Source organism: Chiloscyllium punctatum, chromosome 25, assembly GCF_047496795.1.
Source record: "Chiloscyllium punctatum isolate Juve2018m chromosome 25, sChiPun1.3, whole genome shotgun sequence".
In the NCBI taxonomy this organism is placed as follows: domain Eukaryota; kingdom Metazoa; phylum Chordata; class Chondrichthyes; order Orectolobiformes; family Hemiscylliidae; genus Chiloscyllium; species Chiloscyllium punctatum.
The window spans coordinates 38,028,111-38,044,097 of record NC_092763.1 but is presented as its reverse complement, the minus strand read 5'-3'; the positions used below and the strand labels follow the sequence as shown (position 1 = coordinate 38,044,097).

Here is a 15,987-nt window from a genome sequence, read left to right as displayed (position 1 = left end):
AATTGGCCAGCATCTCATCAAGGTGAGATTTCTGACGTTCTAAAGTAATTCATGCAGCTATCTGTTTGTAGGGTCAGCTTACCACCAGTGTTTTAGCAAGGGGTCCTGGTAATTTGGTGCCTCATTAAATTCAGCTCCAAATGTGATGCTGCCTAAAACAAATTATTTTGTTCCAGAACTAATACTTTCATAGGTTGACTGTTGGTATCAAACAAGAACAAATTAAAATTAAACCACTGATACAAGCATATTTCTCAGACAAGAAAGTAAAAAGCATTGATTTAAAGGATTCTGTCTTGTAGTATATCCTCAGTATAGATAACATACGAACAGCCAAAGTAGGCCATTCAGTCCTTCAAATCTGCTCCAACATTTAGAGTCAATCATAGATGATCTTGTTTGTGTTCCATATTCCTATCTCCTCCCCCATTAAATTTTGATTCCATTACCTAAAAGGAATCTGTTTACTCCAGCCTTAACAGCATTCAGTACTGTACATCATCTGGTGAAGAGGAAGAAGAAGGCTTATGTTAGGATGCGATGTGAAGGCTCAGTTAGAGCGCTTGAGGATTACAAGGTAACCAGGAAAGACCTAAAGAGAGAGCTCAGAAGACCCAGCAGGAGACATGAGAAGTTGTTGGCGGATAGGATCAGGGTAAACCCTAAGGCTTTCCATAGGTATTTAAGGAATAAAAGAATGACGAGAGTAAGATTAGGGCCAATCAAGGATAGTAGTGGGAAGTTGTGTGTGGAGTCAGAGGAGATAGGGAAAGCACTAAATGAATATTTTTCGACAGTATTCACTCTAGAAGACGACAATGTTGTTGAGAATACTGAGATGCAGGCTACTAGACTAGGTGGGATTGAGGTTCACAAGGAAGAGGTATTAGAAATCCTGCAGAGTGTGAAAATAGATAAGTCCCCTGGGCTGGATGGGATTTATCCTAGGATCCTCTGGGAAGCCAGGGAGGAGATTGCCAAGCCTTTGACATTGATCTTTAAATCGTCTACAGGAATAGTGCCAGAAGACTGGAGGAAAGCAAATGTGGTTCCCCTGTTCAGGAAGGGGAGTAGAGACAACCCTAGTAATTATAGACCAGTGAGCCTTACTTCAGTTGTTGGTAAAGTGTTGGAAAAGGTTATAAGAGATAGGATTTATAACCATCTAGAAAAAAAATAATTTGATTAGGGATAGTCAGCATGGTTTTGTATAGGGTAGGTCGTGCCTCACAAACCTTATTGAGTTCTTTGAGAAGGTGACCAAACAGGTAGATCAGAGTAAACCGGTTGATGTGGTGTATATGGATTTCAGCAAGGCGTTCGATAAGGTTCCCCACAGTAGGTTATTGTACAAAATGCGGCGGAAAGGGATTGTGGGAGATATAGCAGTTTGGATCAGTAATTGGCTTGCTGAAAGAAGACAGAGGGTGCTGGCTGATGGAAAATGTTCATCCTGGAGTCCAGTTACTAGTGTATACCACAAGTGTCGGTGTTGGGTCCACTGCTATTCGTCATTTTTATAAATGACCTGGATGAGGGCGTAGAAGGGTGGGTTAGTAAATTTGCAGACAACACTAAGGTCGGTGGAGTTGTGGATGGTGACGAAGGATATTTTAGGTTACAGAGAGACATAGATAAGCTGCAGAGCTGGGCTGAGAGGTGGCAAATGGAGTTTAATGCGGACAAGTGTGAGGTGATTCATTTTGTTCGGAGTAACCGGAATGCAAAGTACTGGGCTAATGGTAAGATTCTTGGTAGTGTAGGTGAGCAGAGAGATCTCGGTGTCCAGGTACACAGATCCTTGAAAGTTGTCACCCAGGTTGACAGGGCTGTTAAGAAAGCATACAGTGTTTTAGCTTTTATTAATAAAGATATTGAGTTCCAGAACCATGAGGTTATGCTACAGCTGTACAAAACTCTGGTGCAGCCGCACTTGGAGTATTGTGTACAGTTCTGATCACCACATTATAAGAAGGATGTGGAAACTATGGAAAGGGTGCAGAGGAGATTTACTAGGATGTTGCCTGGTATGGAGGGGAGGTCTTATGAGGAAAGGCTGAGGGACTTGAGCCTGTTTTTGTTGGAGAGAAGCAGGTTGAGAGGTGACTTAATAGAGACGAATAAGATAATCAGAGGGTTAGATAGGGTGAACAGGGAGAGCCTTTTTCCAAGTATGGTGACCGCGAGCACGAGGGGGCATAGCTTTAAATTGAGGGGTGATAGATATAGGACAGATGTCAGAGGTAGTTTCTTTACTCAGAGAGTAGTAAGGGTATGGAATGCTTTGCCTGCAACGGTAGTACATTCTCCAACTTTAAGTGCATTTAAGTCATCATTGGACAAACATATGGACGTACATGGAATAGTGTAGGTGAGATGGGCTTCAGATTGGTATGACTGGTCGGAGCAACATTGAGCGCCGAAGGGCCTATACTGCACTGTAATGTTCTATGTTCTATCAGTGGGCTTCCCTTTATCCAAAGTGGATGCTACTCTTTTGAAGAATTGCAATACATTAGATCAACACAATTTCCCTTTCACAAAGTCATGTTGACTCTTTCTGATTACCTTGATGTTCTAAGTGCAACATTTAAATATAATCTAATAATAACTTCCTTAATGATTTGTTTCTAACACCTTTCCTATGACAGACATCAAGCTAACTGGCCTACAGTTTTCTGCTTCCCTCCTGCTTGAATAGAGGGGCTTTTGTTTGGTATTTTTCAATCTGATGGTACCTTTCCAGAATCTAGCGAAATTTTGAAAATTAACATCACCACAATTACCACTTCATCAGGCAGCTCTTTTTAAGATCCTGGAATGAGGCCTCTAAAGATGGGGAGACTTACTAATCTGCAGCTGCATCATTTTGCTCAATATGGTTTTCTTAGTGAATTTCATGTCACCACATTCCTCTCTTCCTTCAGCTCCTTATTTACAGCTATTACTGAGAATGTTTTTGTATTCCCTATAGTGAAGAGCAGAAGCAAAATATTTATTCATTACATCTACCATTTCTTTATTAACTCCCATTCTCACCCTTTAGCGGATCAGCATTCACTTTACTTATTGCATGCTTAGGTACCTATAGAGTCTATTGCTATCACGCACTTCCTCTCTCGCTCTAATTTATTTATCCTGATGAAACATGCCCAGACACACACTAGGTTAAATAAACATCTATCCCTGTCTCCTAGCCACAAAATTACTACAAGCATAAACATTGAGGGTTCAGCCACAATAGTGTTGAGTACTAGGGCATCTGTTGATTCTATGCATTTGACTGAGTTGCCTTAGTCAAGTGGTTCTTTTCAGAAGGGCGGATAGAATTCTCATATCCTCTTGAGGTGGAGGTAGTAGGGTGGAAACTGCTTGTGGAGGATGTGGGGATTTCTCTTGTGACTTAATGATGACTGTTTATTGTCACTTGACCACTACATTGAGAATATTGCTTCCTAGTTTGAGAGTAACTGTAAACATCCCTTAGATTAACCAAGAATGGTGTTGTTGACCTGTTAGATGGGTTTTTTTTTAAATCTTATATTTGGTGTGGCATTGTTGCCAATCTCTACTTGCCCTTGAAAAGATATTGGTCAATTGCTGCCTTGAATTACTGTAGTCTCGTGTTGTATGTGTCCCTAGCATCTAGGGAAAATATACCAGGATTTTGATCCAGTGATATTGAAGAAATTGTGATTATAGTTCCAAGCCAAAATATTGTGTGGTTTGGAGGGAAACTTTCAAATGGTGGCATTCCCATATGTGTGTTGCCCTCTATATGGTACAGGTTGTGCTTTTGGAAGGTGCCATCACAGACATGCAGTGCATCTTGTATTTGGTGCACACAGCTGTTTCTTTGTGTTGTGAAAAGAGGGAACATTTATGGTGGTGGATTACATGCTAGTCAAGTGTGCTGCTTTGTCTCTGATGCTATCGAGCTTATAGTTTTGGATCCCTGATTCATCCAAATGAGTATTCAGTCACATTTCTGACTTATGCCTTCTGGTCAGACAATGGGGAGTTAGGAGGTGAGTTTCTTGCCACAGAATTCCCAGCCTCTGAACTATTTACATGTGATCCAGTTAGGTGTTTGGTCAGTACTTGCCCTCAGGGCTGTTGATTGTGGGTGGGTGAGGGGAGGGGGAGTGATTATAATCACATTAATGTTGAGGGAGATTCTGTGATGTACAGCATCACACTGCTCATTTGGTGCTATGTGAGATCATTTGTGCAGATACCAAGTGTGTGTTGTAATTGAGGTATTCTGGGATCTCAACAGATTACAATTTCGTAGAAGCTTACAGATGTAGAGCAGAGCTGGAGTCTAGTCAAGCTAATTATAATGAAGTGTTTATTTTAGGAACATGGACACCTCCTACTTCACCGCGGAAAAGGCTTGCTCTTTCAGGCACTTTGCCCAGTGCTGATTGGAATCTGAGTGTCAGACACAGCACTCCTGTGTCAGGAGGTTTACGAAAACGTAAAGAATCTTGTAGTACAGGCTCTCTCAACTTGAGTCACATATCCGAATCTCCAAGCCAGTTTCAGTCAGAAAAACCATCAGGAAAACGTAAATGTAAAACAAAGCATATTATTGGACCCCAATCCCCAGACGAAGATGCAAGCAACCAAGGAAGACACAAGGTAAGAAACTTAAAGCAACGTTCTTTGTATGATGCTTCTAATATAGAAAAAAATCACTTAAGCTGCTTTACAGATGTTCAATTAGTAAAAATGGATGCTGTGCCAATTAAGAAGGCAAACCAAAAGCTTAGTCAAATATATGATTTTTTGGAAGAATCCTAAAGGGGCATGCAGAGGTAGAGGCATTTAGGGAAGGAATTCCAGAATTTCTGGTCCAGGGCAACTTATGTTTTATCTGAGACCAATAGCGATATTCTCTTAGCTAGACTATATCATCAGTAATGTCAGATCACATGGAACTGGAATTTGAATGAAGAAGGTTCTAGCGCAGTCCTGCTGCAGCATATTTACAATAGCTCATTTTTAATCTTCAGTTTGCATTGATATGGTGCCCAGTTCTCAGCTGTATAAAGTACCCAGAATCCCACAGTATATTAGAACAACTGAAGGAAGATCCACAATGACGGCATAAAGACCATAGGCAATGCATAAGAGACAAGTTAGGTGGGTTATTAGACTGGATAATGTTACAGAGAGAGGAAGAAGCAAAGCTGTGATGCAATGTAAACACAAGGATAGAATTTTGATTTTGAGATATTTGGGAACCTGGAAGCAAAATATGGGAGAGAGGACAGTGGTAATGAACAGGTTGCGTTTGATCTGAGATATGATATGGCAGCAGGTGGGCTGAATTTTACTGACATTGGCAGATACAAGTAGAGCATGAGAAATGGTTTAGTCTGAATCACAAAAGGTTGGATGAGATTTTCAAATTGTTTATTTGATTTTAAGAATAGATTTTCCATCTTAACAAAATGAAACTAAAGTATTTTAATGTCTTGATCTGTTATTGTTAGGCAATCTTGGTGTATAAATGTTCAACATGTTAGTGTATAGTTATTTGACTTTGAATTTTAATTGCACTTTTATTTTTTAATTGTTATCTCTCAAATGATTCTTATATTCAAAGTCATCAGATTGTAGATTTAGTATAAAGCCAATTATAGCTGCTTGCATTTATTCCATGAGGCATACCTAGTATCCCTACAATGTGGAAAGAGGCCATTCAGCCCATTGAGTCTGCACGTATCCTCCGAAAAGCATCCCATAACCCAGCACTTACCATTGGCTAATCACCTGGCCTGCAGATCCTGGGTATTAAGGGGCAATTTAACATGGCAAATACACCTAGCCTGCACATCTTTGGACTATGGGAGGAAATCAAAACACCTGAAGGAAACTCACATATGTGTGCAGAACGTGCAAACTCCACACAGTCACCCAAAGCTGGAATTGAACCTGGGTTCCTAACAATGTGAGACAGCAGTGCTAACCACTGAGCCACTATACAATATCTTCCTGTAAGTTAAATATACAATGAAAAGGAAGACATTCAGTTGAGTTGTTTAATAAGATTGTGGTATTAAATCATTTTCTTTGTCCCATTGATTGACCTTGCAAATAATTATCTTCTAACAGATTAAAGTAAGGCAAAAACGCTCTCTAAAGCGCTCAGCGTTAATGCTCGATTCTGATTGGAGCCCATCACCAAAGAAGCAACGTGATCATTCAACCCACTGGAAAAAACGGACATCTTCAATTACTCCTGTAAAATATGCAACAGTGCCACGGTCACCATGTGCTCAAGCAGAGACATCTGCAGGCCAGCAGTCACAATCTGAAACACGAAAGTTAATAGTAAATAAGAATGCTGGCGAAACATTGCTGCAGAAGGCTGCACGATTAGGCTATGAGGTAAAAATTGTAATAACATAGTATTGACCTTTTTAATTTTATGTATCTTCTCAGGAGGACGTTGTTCTTTCCAGAGTCTTCCCTACCATTCAAAACTCATTTTTGACATCTTTATGAAACATCTTCTTTGCTATGTGGTCCAACTGAATGAATTGCACATGTGACATGCCCTGCCTAGTTATCTCTAAATTACATTGGTGTCTTATATTCTAGATAACTGACATTTTTATATATGCTGGAAAAGTGAAAGTGCACCAAAACGTCTGCTGCATTCATTTTAATTCAATTGCATTCTTTTCATTAAGTTCAGGTAGTAACTTCATTTTTTTCACAGTAATGCAACTTGCTGAAACATGTATTATCTTAAAAATATATCTAGCCCTGATTGTTTTCTTCACTAGGCATAATAATATTTTATAGTTGAAAACTTAATTTCTGAAAGGATTCAGGATCACTTTGGAACTGTGATATTTGTGAATTATGTACTGTTATGGCCATGTGCCAGGCTTGTCCTTGGAGTGGTCTGTGAACTGAGAATTTATATAAGCTTGTTTGTAGCCTCTTGTGATGCTTCTATTTTGAAATAAGCAGCAGAATAGCTTCATGCTTTAAACAAGATAAAAGACTGGTTCATTACAGAGCTATTGTTGAAAGTTATTTCAGTAAGAAGTAATAAATATTAGCTATGTAATGATGCTGTGGCTTTCCTGATTTATTTTGTCCTGATTTTTTTGACAAGAGGTTGTAGGGTAGAGGTGGAGAGCTAGCCACTGAAGACCAAGGCTTGTGAGGCCTTGGGTTTTTTTTTAAAAGTTGGAACGATAAAAGCAGCCTGCATCTGGCCAGCTCTCTCAGACCAAGCTTTCAAGTTTTTTTTTGTTTTTAGGTTTAGCTTTAAACCAAAGCTATTGGTGTTGCAAAAGTGTTGAAAGTTTCAGTGAATGTCTCCTAGCTGCTACTCTCTGAATTTTCTCTTGGTGTTTTTTCCTCCTGGATTGGAGAACTACATGTGAGAATCTGTGTTTGAATTTTCCTTTTTGCCAAGATGTGTGTTTGTGGAGTGTTACAATATCGGAGCAGTTAATTAGCAATTGTTACTGTATTTATTATTCTGTTAGGTTTCTGATGCAGTTAGGTTATTCTAAATTTCTCTTTCTTTGGCGCTGTTTTTTAACGACAGTGTTTAAATAAATTGTTTTGTTTAACATTGGGAATAGCCACTTTATACTTGCCATTAAAAATAAGAGGTTAGGGTCTAGGCTCTCTTCTTCAAATATTTTGAGCGGGTCTGGTCTGCTCCAAAGCAAATTGTAGCTCTATAATTTCAGGTTGGGTTTAAGATTGTTGGACTCAAAGGCTGCAACTGGTAATTGTTGGTGTCTTTTATTTTGGGTATTAAATTAGGTTGGTTTAAACAGGGTGCGCCTTGAGTAGTAATGGCTCTTTCAGTCATTAAGAGTTTTCTGGGAGCGGAAGAAGTGACTTTGGGAGATTTATGAGAACTTAGATTTTGGCAATTAGAAAGGAGAGTTGACTTAAAAGGGCGGAGGTAAAGATAAAAGATAGGCTTAGTGAAAAGTCGAAATGTGTGGTGCTGGAAAAGCACAGCCAGTCGGGCAGTATCTGAGGAGCAGGACAGTCGACGTTTCAGGCATAAGCCCTTCATCAGCAATGGAGGATAGTGATGGAGAGCAATCCCATGGGCCTGGTGGGAATTTATTCAAATATGTCCACACATTGCCTTCTTTCGATGAGAAGAATGTAGAAGCCTTTTTCATTTCATTTGAGAAAGTGGCTAAACAAATGAAATGGCATGTGACCCAAACAAAGTTGGTAGATTGAGCTAGTGAAGTATTTGCATCACTATCCGACGAGGCATCTGGATAGTACTAGGAGGTGAAAAATGCCATCTTAAGTTTATGTGATCTAGTGCCAGAAACCTACAATGTTTCAAGAATTTAAGGAGAGAGCCTGGTCAAATGTACATTGAGTTTGAAAGGATCAAAGTAAGTAATTTTGATAGGTGGATAGGTAGATCAAGCATGTGATGCATTTAGACAATTATTATAGAGGAGTTTAAAAATTCACTTCTGAAGTAATAAGAACTCATGTGGAAGAACAGAGTTAAACTGCAAGATTCGCAGCTGAAATGGCCGATTGATTGAGTTGGTTCTTAAATCAATGTTTGGCTTCCAACATCAATTTCAACAGATAGAAATTGGGGAAAAGATAAATTTTTAGTTGGCAAGAGAAAAGGAGATCTCATTAAAGATAGTTTACCACAGGATAAAAAGGAAACCCATGAGGGGGAAAGAGAAGTGAAAAAAGCGTAGGTGTTTTCACTGCAATAAAGTAGGCAGCATGAAGTCGCAGTACTGGTAGTTTAGGAAAAGCACTGCGAGGATAGTTATAGAAAAACTGGATAAGCCAATGAATTTTGTTGAAGTGCTAAGGGAAAGCAAAGTGGAAACTAAAAAGCTGCACCAGAATATTTAATCTGTTTAGGGGTTGGTTGAAAAGAAGGTGTCAGATCTGCTTAAACCATTTATTTGCAGGTGTAAGGTTAACTCGTATTTGTCAGGAGGAGCAGGTAAAGAAATTACAATCTTAAGAGATACAGGAGCATGTCAGTCATTGATGGCGAGAGATGAGATATGTAATTCATAAGGACTATTGCCAGAAAAAGTGGTAACGTGTGGAATTCATGGTGAGACGAGAGGGACTGTATTATGTAAAGTGAGATTAGAGTGTCCAGAGAAAAGTGGAGAACTTGTGGTAAGAGTACTTGAGGAATTCTCGGCTCCAGAAAAACAATATGTCCTTGGTAATGATATTGCTGGATCTCAGGTGGGAGTGCTGCCTACTGTGGTTGAAAAGCCAGTGAAAAATCAGGCAACTGCAGTATTACAGGAAGTACATCCTGGGAACTTTTCTGATTGTGATAACAAGGTCACAAAGCCACAGGTTGAAGCAGGAAGAGAAATCAAAGAATAAAGATAAAGAAGTTGAAGTACAATTATCAGAGGCTATGTGTGATCAATTAGATGTGAAAAAGCATGAATAGATGGAGGGCAAAGTGGATATTGTTAGTTCAGAGAAATTAACTGAGTTACAACAGAAAGATGAAAAACTAAAGCAGTTGAATCAAAAAGCATTATCTGAAGAAAGATATCCCAAAATGCTATTATCTTAAAAATGAGTCTTGATGAGGAAATGCAGAACTTTGCATAATTGGGCTGTTGACAAATGGTAGAAATTTTATCAAGTTGTATTACTGATGGGTTATAGAAAGGTGGTGTTGTGGGTAGCACATGAATTACACATAGGAGGTCATTTGGGAGTAAGGAAAATCCAAGCCAAAATACAAAAGTGTTTTTTTACTGACCTGGACTGCATAAGGATTTAGTTGAATTTTGCCACACAAGTCATACGTGTCAGATAATTGGAAAACCTCAGGTAATGATAAAACCAGCACTTTTCCATTCCCTTATTAGAGAAACCTTTTACAAGGGTCTTAATTGATTGTGTAGGATCCATACCTGAAACAAAAAGTGGGAATCAATATTTGTTGACCATAATGGATTTGTCACTAGATTTCCTGAGGCCGTTCCATTGTGCAGTATCATAGCTGAAAGAATTGTAGAAGAGTTTTTTTTCACAAGGTACGGACCACCCACCGACACATAATCAGATCAAGGGTCACATTTTACATCAAAATTATTCAGGAAAGTTATGGATAATTTAGGAATAAAAAATTCAAATTAGATTAGATTAGATTAGATTACTTACAGTGTGGAAACAGGCCCTTCGGCCCAACAGATCCACACCGCCCCGCCGAAGCGCAACCCACCCATACCCCTACATCTACCCCTTACCTAACACTATGGGCAATTTAGCATGGCCAATTCACCTGACCTGCACGTCTTTGGACTGTGGGAGGAAACCGGAGCACCCGGAGGAAACCCACGCAGACACGGGGAGAATGTGCAAACTCCACACAGTCAGTCGCCTGAGGCGGGAATTGAACCCGGGTCTCTGGCGCTGTGAGGCAGCAGTGCTAATCTACTGTGTACTATCCAGAGTCGCAGGGAGCATTAAATTTTAAAGACCACGTTAATGGCTTATAGTCAGGACTCTCCAGAGGATTGGGATAAAATAATTCCATTTTTACTTTTTGCAATTAGGGATGCACCAAATGAATTACCAAATTCAGTCCATTTGAATTAGTTTTTGTGTATGGGATGAGAAGACTGCTGAAATTCCCTAAGGCAAAATTGGTGAGTCAGAGTTCAGAGACCATATTTGGACTACGTGTCAAATTTTAGGGAAATATTTAAATTGAGTGGATGAGTTGGCCAGAAAACATTTAGAAGTAACACACCATCTGATGAAAAAGGAAGCAGACAAGAAATCAAAAATTTGCAATTTTGCTTGTGGAGTTAAAATGTTAGTGTTACTTCTAGTGGTAGTTGAACCTTTAAAAGTAAGGTTTAGTGGACCTTATCAAATCGAAAGGGGTTGAGTAAGGTGAATTATTTGATAAGAATACTTCATAGAAAGAAATTTCACAGATTATGTCATGTGAATATGCTTAAAAGAAGTTTTGATAGGGAAGAAAAGCACAAGGACAATGTATTGTAAACAGTAACAGAGTGAAGAACTAAGTTCAGAGGATTCTGAATTGGTCATTCCTCAAATTAAATTGGACAATGAGGAAGTTCTCAAAAATTGGGATAAATTATTGAGTTATCTTCCAGAAGAAAATCGAAATGACTTAAAAGAGTTATTACAATCACGTGGGAAGATATATGGGAATAAGCTGGGAAGTACTAATCTAATTAAGCAAAATGTAAATATAGGAAGTGGTGTTCCAATTAAGTAACATCCTTATAGACATAACCCTCTAAAGTTCAAGTTCAAAAAGAGATTGAACGCATACTTCAAGACAACATAATCAAAGTGAGTTACAGCAACTGAAGTTCATCTGTAGTAACGGTACCAGGACCAGATGGTACCCAAACATTATATGTGAATATTGTCAAGTCAATGCAGCTACAAAGTCTGATTCATATCCTGTTTGGAAGACTGCATTGAGAAGGTGGGACAAGCAACTTATATTTCTAAGTTGAACTTACTCTCAGAGGATACAAGCAGGTACCTTTATCTGAAAGAGCAAAAACTATTTCAGCCTTTGTGACACCGAATGGACTATACCAATTTAAAGTCATGCTATGAAAAGTGTGAAGGACACATTTCAAAGACTAACCAATAAAGTCACTTCTGGATTACTCAATTGTGCATGTTCATCAATGACCTGGTGATTTTTAGTCACACATGGAAGGAACATTTGCAGCATCTCTTGGAATTATTCGATTGACTTCAGGAGGCAGGCTTAGTGATAAACATGACTAAGAGTGAACACGCAAAAGCCCAAGTCATGTTCCTGGGACATGTTATTGGACACGGACATATGGCCCCATGGAATGTGAAAACAAAGGTTATTGCGGAGTTTCCCATGCCATCAACAAGGGCGACGGTACTACGATTCCTAGGATTGAGTGGGTTTTATTGGAAGGTTGTACCAAATTTTAGCAGTGTGGTTGATCCACTGACTGCCATACTGAAGAAGTGCAGAAAATTTCAGTGAATGGTGGACTGTCAGACTGATAGCCTGAAAGTTGTGTTAACCACTGCCCCAGTGTTAGCCCCACCTAATTATGCAAAGCCATTCAAAATGGCAATCGATGTGAGTGATGTAGGTCTCGGTACTGTATGCTTACAAGAAGTCAACTAGAAGATCGAAATACCTATTGGGTATTTTTACAGAAAATTTAATACTCATTAACAGAAATATTCCACAATTGAGAAGGAAACCTTGAGCTTAGTGTTGGTATTACAATATTTCAGCATTTATATTGGCAGTAATATGTCTGAAACAATTGTAAATATTGATCATAATCCATTACTGTTTTTGGAAAAATTCAAGGACAAATTCCAGACTGTTTAGATGGAGCTTATGGTTGCAGCCATTCAATCTGAAAATTATACACATGGTTGGTCAAGAAAACATAATTGCCATTGTGTTGTTGCGACTTTGAAGTAAGACAGAGGTGTTCGATGGCAGGAGTAAACAACAGAAATAGATTATAGTACTGAATGTTTCCATGGTTAGAGTCAATGTAATGTGTATATATATATTGTAGTATACTAGTAGAATAAGACTAAAGGTTTTAAAAATGAAGTCATCTTTGTATATCGTTTAGTTCTTGATTTTTAAGAGAGCAGGTGTGATGATGCCGTAGCTTTCAAGAGGTTATTTTATCCTGATTCTTTTTTAATTAACAGTTGAGCGATAATACCACCAGGTCTCTGCCTCCCCTTAATATGTCATTGATCATGAGTTCAGTCCTTGTGCGGCTGATCAGTCAAGAGGGTCAAGTTCTTCGGAGTGATGATCACCAACAATCTCTCCTGGACCACCCATGTCGACACAATGGTCAAAAAAGCACAACACCTCCTCTTCCTCAGGAGACTAAGGAAATTCAGCATAAGGACCCTCACCAACTTTTACAGATGCACCATAAAAAGCATCCTATCTGGATACATCACAGCTTGGTACAGCAACTACTGTGCCCAGGACCATGAGAAACTTCAGAAAGTTTTGAACACAGCCCAGACCATCTTGCAAGCCAACCTCCCAACCATTAACTCCATCTACACCTCTCGTTGCCAGCCTACGTTATCAAAGGCCTCTCCCACTCTGTTATAAACTCTTGCAATCTCTTCCGTCAGGCAGAAGATACAAAAGCATAAATACACGTACCAAAACGTTCGAGAACGACTTCTTCTCCACGGTTAGACTTCTGAATGGACCTCTCATATTTCAAATCTAATACTGATCTTGCTTCTTATGCACCTTCTTTGCAGCTGTAACTTTATATTCCTTGCTCAATTTAATCACCCTGTGATCTTTGTATGGTGTGATCTACCTGTACTGCATGCATAATATAAATCAAATCAAATCAAATTCTCTCATTTGAGTGCTTTCCATGAGCTGGGGGACGAAGATGTGCTCTGGTAGTCATAACGTAGAAATTCTAAGTATGTCCTGGCCTGGTGGGGCTGGTTTTGTGATCTTGGCGTTGATGCTGGTACTATTAGCTGCTTCAAAGATGCTGATGTTAGTAAGTCTGACTTCCTAGCTGATGCAGAGAATCTGTCTCAAATAGCGTTGATGCTACTTCTTAACTTTATTGGGAAGTTATTAACGTTGTCTAAACATGGTCCAAGTTTCTGAACCGTATAGAAGAATCAGAAGGATCTTGGTATCAGCACAATGTCACAATCAAAGACTCTTATCCTTAAGCACGCAATGCTGAGCTTTTTATTCTAAACTATTCATTCACCGTCATCTGCTTTTGGTTGTGTTTGATTGATGCTGGGGAGTGTATGAGCTGGTAGTCTATCTGACAGTCATCTGCAGTATTCATCATTTTGGGTAATGAGGACATCCTTTTTAATTCATTCATGGGATGAGGGCACCGCTGGCTGGATCAGCATTTATTGCCCTTCTCTGATTGCCCAGCAGGCAGTTAAGAGTCAATCACATTGACGCAGAGCATATGTAGGCCAGGTACAGATGGCAGTTTCCTTCCCTAAGGGACATTTGTAAACTAAATGGCTTTTTCCCCTACAATCGATTCATGCTCATCATTTAGACTCTTAATTCCAGATTTTTAAAATTTGAACTTAAATTTCGCCATCCACCCAGAACATTACCTGGGTCTGGGGACTAACAGTCCAGTGATAATACCAGTAGGCTGTGACCTCCCCTTTTGGTCTCAGATGATCAAACCATGATGTAGTCCATCATGTGGGAGAATGTGAGGACTGCAGATGCTGGAAATCAGTCGAGTGTGTGGTGCTGGAAAAGCACAGTAGGTCAGGCACTATCCGAGGAGCAGGAGAATCGACATTTTGGGCATAAGCCCTACATCAGGAATTAAGTCCTCAAGGGCAATTCCTAATGAAGAGCTTATGCCCAAAACATCAATTCTCCTTTACCAGCACCACACTCTCGACATAGTTCATCATGTGTCAGTGCTTTGATCATGGTTGCTTCCATGTCTTTTTGGTGGAATAGTGTGTTGGTGATGACCAGCTGATGTTCAGCACATTTGGCTAATTGAATCCCATTGGGTTTGGAATTCCCAATCCGTTCCTTTCTGGTGGTTCCTTTCCAACCCTGGTGTTGAAGTCCTCAAGGGTGATAATTTTATTTTCTTTAGGAATGTTGGCAAGTATGGTATCCGGAGTGGAGTAGAAGTCTTCTTTAGACTGGTCTGTGTCACCAAAGATTGAAGACATCCATGACTGCTGTCTGCTAGTTATTGGCAATTTGTAGTCGTAGAATCATGAGGCGATTGTTGAATCCAACTCGGAGAGTTGCTTGATGAGTTCTTGATCATGAATCTGATTCCATGCACCCTGGGTTGATCATCATCACCACCTTTTTCCCTCAGCTGCCCCTAATTTGCTCTTCAAGTCTCCTGCAAGGCTGTGATATCAAAGTTGAAGTACCTGGGTTCACAGTCAACAAGGGCAGTTCTTCCTTCTGGATGATTGTTTTGCCTGTTATCCCTGAGGGTTTGTATATCCCAGATTCCAAGATTGAGTTTGACTTTGGTTTTCAGATTGTAGGCAGATGAGCCTGCTAGATGCAGTTTTCCAGTCAGGTTGATGATGGATCAAGCTGTTTTTAAGGGCGCCTTTTCTGGCCACTTCCCCAATGCGGGGTGAGTAGAAAAGATCCTGAAAAGTCTGCTCGGTCATGAAGAAAACTGCTGAAAATTTCTCCTGTTCGAATTTCAAGACTGAAAAAATTGAGTGAACTTCGCTGCCTATGTTCCGCTCCAAAGCTCGGGACTTCCAGATCTCATCATCCTGTCCCTGTTTCCTCTCTCCAATCACTGCAGGCATTCTGTTGTGTGTGTCTGGCGAGAGTTGAATTCTTGTTGTGTGGAACATTTTTTAAAAATATGAGAATGCAGACACATAGTCCTTAACATGTTGCAGTTGTATAAGACTCTGGTGCGGCCTCATCTGGAGTATTGTGTGCAGTTTTGGTCGCCATACTTTCGGAAGGATGTGGAGGCATTGGAACGAGCGCAGAGGAGGTTTACCAGGATGTTGCCTGGCATGGTAGGAAGATCGTATGAGGAAAGGCTGAGGCACTTGGGACTTTTCTCATTGGAGAAAGGAAGGTTTAGGGGAGATTTGATAGAGGTGTACAAGATGATTAGGGGTTTAGATAGGGTTGACAGTGAGAACCTTTTTCCGTGTATGGAGTCAGCTGTTACTCGGGGACACAGCTTTAAATTAAGGGGTGGTAGGTATAGGACAGATGTTAGGGGTAGATTTTTTTACTCAGCGGGTTGTGAGTTCATGGAATGCCCTGCCAGTAGCAGTGGTGGATTCTCCCTCTTTATGGTCATTTAAGCGGGCATTGGACAAGCATATGGAGGTTATTGGGCTAGTGTAGGTTAGGTAGGCTTCGGTCGGTGCAACATCGAGGGCTGAAGGGCCTGT

The 15,987-nt window shown here is 40.0% G+C and overlaps 1 protein-coding gene across 6 annotated transcripts in view; it reads left to right on the top strand.

Moving 5' to 3' along the window:
• The window catches only part of LOC140495864 (BCL-6 corepressor-like protein 1), a 262,058-nt gene that overhangs the window by 205,997 nt on the left and 40,074 nt on the right, over positions 1–15,987 (top strand). For all 6 annotated transcript variants that reach the window (XM_072595068.1, XM_072595065.1, XM_072595063.1 and 3 more), the window contains 2 exons: positions 4,361–4,644; positions 6,124–6,399. In XM_072595068.1, the coding sequence (XP_072451169.1) occupies positions 4,361–4,644; positions 6,124–6,399 (560 nt within the window). The remainder of the gene's footprint in view (positions 1–4,360; positions 4,645–6,123; positions 6,400–15,987) is intronic.